General features: G+C 48.1%; 1 protein-coding gene across 1 annotated transcript; it reads right to left on the bottom strand.

The window, feature by feature from the left end:
• Positions 1-2,577: 2,577 nt before the first annotated feature.
• Positions 2,578-4,440, bottom strand: BET1L (Bet1 golgi vesicular membrane trafficking protein like; the record flags this gene model as incomplete). Its single annotated transcript, XM_010170958.2, is given in 4 exon segments — positions 2,578-2,629; positions 2,631-2,740; positions 3,533-3,589; positions 4,349-4,440. Coding segments are annotated over 4 exon segments (311 nt in total), but the record flags the coding sequence as incomplete, so codon positions are not given.
• Positions 4,441-4,626: the final 186 nt, after the last annotated feature.

Genomic DNA, 4,626 nt, shown 5'->3' with positions numbered 1-4,626 from the left:
GGGACGGGGCCGCCCGCTGCGGCTGAGCTCGTCCCTCCAGGTTCGGGTTGTGCTCGAGATCTGCCCTTCGCGTGGCCCCAGGGGTGTTTCCGCGCCCCTCGGCCCCTCTTCCCTGCACAGCCCTCCCCGGGAAGGAGCAGCAGCGGCCGCCGCAGGTTTGTTACAACTTCAGTAAAACACCCCAAATATTTTGTGCGTCCACCTTGAGCCGGGTGTGTGTGTGTGAGGAAGATCTGCTCTAATTTCTACACCTCAGAAAAAAACCTTGTAATATTAGAGCTATGGGCGAGCACTGAAATAAAAATAAACACATTACTCCAATAACTACGGGATCAGAGAATGCCACGGGGCTGGGTGGCAGGATGTTCAAGAGAGGACACCCCAGTGTTACGTATTTGATCCCACACCCACACGTTGTGCTGCTTTCAACTGCTGTGTTGCTCTCGTTGTGATTAACCCGTATTCTGAATTCTTCCTTCTTTCAGGTCTTGTGCTTCCTCGGCACATTCACTGCGCTGTGAGATTCTTTTGCAACACGCCCACAGGTTACACATCCCAACTCAGTTTTTCCGGGAACTTCCTAGGGTTGCAGCTCTAAGCTTCGGAGGGTTGAGCAGAGTTACACGGGGCTACAACCGGTTCCTGACACCACTCTGTACCCAGGTAAATCCTCCGTTGCCTGGCAGTGCTTCCACACCTTCCTTTGCACCCTGAAACCTTCGCTCCAGCCGCCTGCGGGCACCTAAGGGCAGCAAACACCACACCACCAGGACACAGGCCGGGAACAGCAGGAGCAGAGCCCGGAGCAATGCCCGGAGCAGGAGCAGCAGCGTGCAGAGCCCACAGGGTCCTGCTGGTGTCCAGAGAAGAGCGACTGCAAACGCTGCATCCAGCGTGTGGCCGCGCTGGAGCGGGAATCGGAGCGGGCACAACTCACCCGAGGTTCAGGAACCTTTAACTTCAGTTTTTCAGTTTACGACTCCTGAGGTTAATTAAATTATATTTTTTTAAATTTTTTTTGAGTTCTAGAGTAATTAAAAGGATCAGAGACAAAACATTAAGAATAGGAAGAGGTTTCCTTTGCAAGGCAAGGCCAAAGGCAAATCAAACCTGGATTAACAGACTATTTAGTACCAGACCAACACAGAAAGATACCAAAGACCCTTCCCCCTTGCAGCTCAGCTGCTGAGGCATCACTTGTTCAGGAACAGTGGAGATACTGCAGAGCAATGAAGACCAGCTCCTTCCCAGCTGGGGCAGCTCTGCTCAAATCTCCACATTTCAGTTCACTGAAGATGTGTCATTTCTCAGGAAAACGCTGAAATTTGGCTCCAAGGCAGCAGGTTCCCTACAGTTCACATAGAACAACTGAGTGATTCCATCGTGGCATTTAGCCTTATGCTAACATGTAAGCACAAGGAAAAAAACACTTGAGCAAAAAATTCTAAAAACAGATCTTTATTTACAACAGGAACAGCAAACCAAAAGCACCGCCGTCATGAAGACCAGGCCATTGCAGTGGCCTTTCATCAGGAGTCATCTGCTTCTGAAAATCAGAGGCCATCACTTCACCCATCATTCTTCCAAATGGAAAGAGTTCAGAGCTGCCACATCTTACTGGGGAGCAGGAAGAAGAACCAGAGAAAGTCACTGCTGCCTCCTTTCTACTTCCTCCCCTGCATGTTTTTTCCCACATGTGAAAAACAAAAGACACCTAATCCAGCGAGGGCAGTCTTCTGTGAGCAGCTTGGTACGGCTGGAACAAAGGACAACACAGATCTGGATCCGGGGAAGTCCAAGGACAAAGGAATTCCTAACGGGAGCAGGGGGGAGGCCAAAGGCAGCATCCAGCCGTTGGTGAATAAAAGCTTGTTGTAGAGGAGAGACTGCACAGTCAGAGGAGGAATGCTTTAGTTCTGCAGAGGTGGTTGTTACAGGAAGGTAAGAGAAGCAAATAAGCAAAGACTTTCAAAAAGGAAAACCAGAACACATGAACTGGAGAGTATCAGGGTCCAGATCTACTGCTCGTGTCATTTCAAAGCAGCAGAGATTTCAGTTCACCCAGGATATCAACAGGTCTCCAAGTCAAGGGGAAACTGAGACCAGGTGAGTGATGACACGTTTGTACATCCAGATCTCATAAAGCAGCATCCTAAACTCTACAGCTTCCAAAGCTCGGCTGGTTTATTAAACTTCTGAGTGTTGACAATCCTCTGGATGTGTCAGCCCCATCTCCTCACAAGCCCAGTGCCGAATATCAGTAAAGGAGGTAACACAAAAGCGGCCCTTAAAAACAGGCTGCAAGACACGGACAAGGGGTAAGCATTTAACGACACTGAAATTGTGTTATACATGAAAATTCATTCAGAATCAGACATACTCATTTTATAAAGAGGTGTCTGAGACCAGTCTGAGACCGGCCAGAACAATGACAAGAAGCTGGTGGAAAGAAAAGTTATTTGGAAGGTCTGTCTGGAACATCTCAAAGACTCCAGCACAGGGCAGACTGAGAAAGGCGTTGAACAAGTCTGTCAATCGTCGTGGTTTTTGTTCTGTAAAACTTGCAGAACAATGAGCTCAAGTCCCTGCTTTGGACACAAGATAGTAGAGAATGAAGAAAACAACAATTTGCTGAAACAGAACAGAGCAACTTGCGATTGTCCCTCCCGGACCGCGTCATGGTGGAGAAACGCTTCACACTGCCAGTGAGCAGGCCAGTCACACTCATAAAATCTGAATCCTGAATGGGAAAGAAAATTAGGATGAGGCATTACAAACAGACAAAGATATCCCTGATCTCCCACTTCCTGGCTAAAACACATTTGCACAGTGACCTGCAGAGTAGCTGCCCGTCGCTCCACGCCCATCACATCTCAGGTCATTCCCCTCTTGTGCTCAGGCCCCAGGAGCAGCACCATTCCCACCGTGCTCAGAACAGGGAAACAAAACACACAGGGGAAGGTCTGTAAACCCAACTGCCTCCTCCTTTTAAAACACAGTCAAACTACCCGCTGCTGGGCTGTTCAGTTGTACCTCTGCAGCTTATTCTGCCTGTTAACACATGTGCAGCTATGACACAGGGTGGCAAACAATTCTCAAATTAATGCAGTTCGGGCAGTTTCTTTTTGACTTCGGGTCTGTCCACAAACCACTCGGAGCTCCTGCTCATGTTGCTCTTGAAATGCTTCAAAACCTTCTCTGTAACAGAAGCACAACTTCACCCTGATTGAGGGCTTCTCCTTTACAGTCTTTTGCCTTTACACCTTTTATTCTGATTCTCCATTGTCCTAATTTTTGGGCTGAGCAAGTATCCATCTCAGACACTCCAACACCGTCAGCGTACGCTGTTATTAAGCTGTTATTATTATTTTCTATCAGGAAAACCACTGGAAACGGGTTTAGTGACATTCCCTGGTTTGCCAAACCCACCTCTGGGATCTAACTTTGCCTGGTAACTCTGAACTGCTGTTAAACTTTCACAGTTAAGGCGACTGCTGAGAGTCGCGCTTTTTCCATTTCATTGGTTCCTTACCATGCCGTCCAGGTACCTGTTCTGTTCATCAGCATCTTTGTCAATATCCAGGGCCAGCTACAGAGGAGAAGGGAGGAAATGGGTATTAATGAACTTTTAATGTAAAGAGAACTTGGAACGCATCTAGTGATGGTAAAATTTGAATGCACATTAGAAAAGCAAACTACTGCTTCCCCATCTCCTACACTTGTTCGGTAGAAGAACAAGATCCTCATTTGGGTTACAGGTTGTTGAACTTTTTCAGCTCTGCAGCGCTGGAAATAAAGCCTGACTGTCTGAAACTGTCATCTACAGGACAGGAGCATTTAAACACTGGGACACAAGAGCTGCAATTCAGAGTCTTCCCTTCTACGGGGTGAGTCACTGGCTTTTATTAAGCTCTAGATCAAAGTATTTGATGTTAGTAGGAGCAAACTAGCTTAAAGAACACCACTTACATACAGACACCTCTGTTTTTTAAAGCTAATTAATCTGCCTTTTTATTGTGATTTTTTTTCTCAAGGAGATGTGCTTAGCACTACCCCTCTGCAGCTTTTATGTTTCTCTCTGTGCCTAAACCTCCTTCCCCGAGTGCTGTGAAAATGACATCAATCCCTTTAGATGATGTTGCTAAACCTCAAAAGGAAAGTGGGAATTCATAAAGCCGTCCCTGCCATCTCACAAGTGAGTTAACCATTATCTCACCAACAGCTAAGAGTGGTGGATGCAGAGGAAGCCCTCGGTATCGACCACAGCCCACAAGACCCCGCACGAACACGCCGGATAACCGATGCCTCGTCCCTCACCCTGGCACCTGACGCCGACCCGGCAACTCACCGACTTCAGCCTGGTGACCTTGCTGGCCAGGCTGTCTGCCATACGCTTGTTCTCCACATCCAGCATATCCTCCACGGCACCCGGACTCTGACCTGGGGGAAAAAGAGGAGAATGAGTTTTATGGGGCCTGACACAAGTGCTGCTGTATTGGCGCAGGGAGCTTGTTGCCCAGCTGGTCTCTGACTCGCCACGAAGCCCCTTACAGCTGCCTCCTCGCACCTACGGCCTTGTGGGAAACGCTCCCAAACTCTTTTTGACAAAAACACACCGAATTTTCC

This window comes from Antrostomus carolinensis, unplaced genomic scaffold, assembly GCF_000700745.2.
Source record: "Antrostomus carolinensis isolate BGI_N321 unplaced genomic scaffold, ASM70074v2 scaffold31586, whole genome shotgun sequence".
NCBI lineage: Eukaryota > Metazoa > Chordata > Aves > Caprimulgiformes > Caprimulgidae > Antrostomus > Antrostomus carolinensis.
This window is presented reverse-complemented; position numbering and strand designations above follow the sequence as displayed.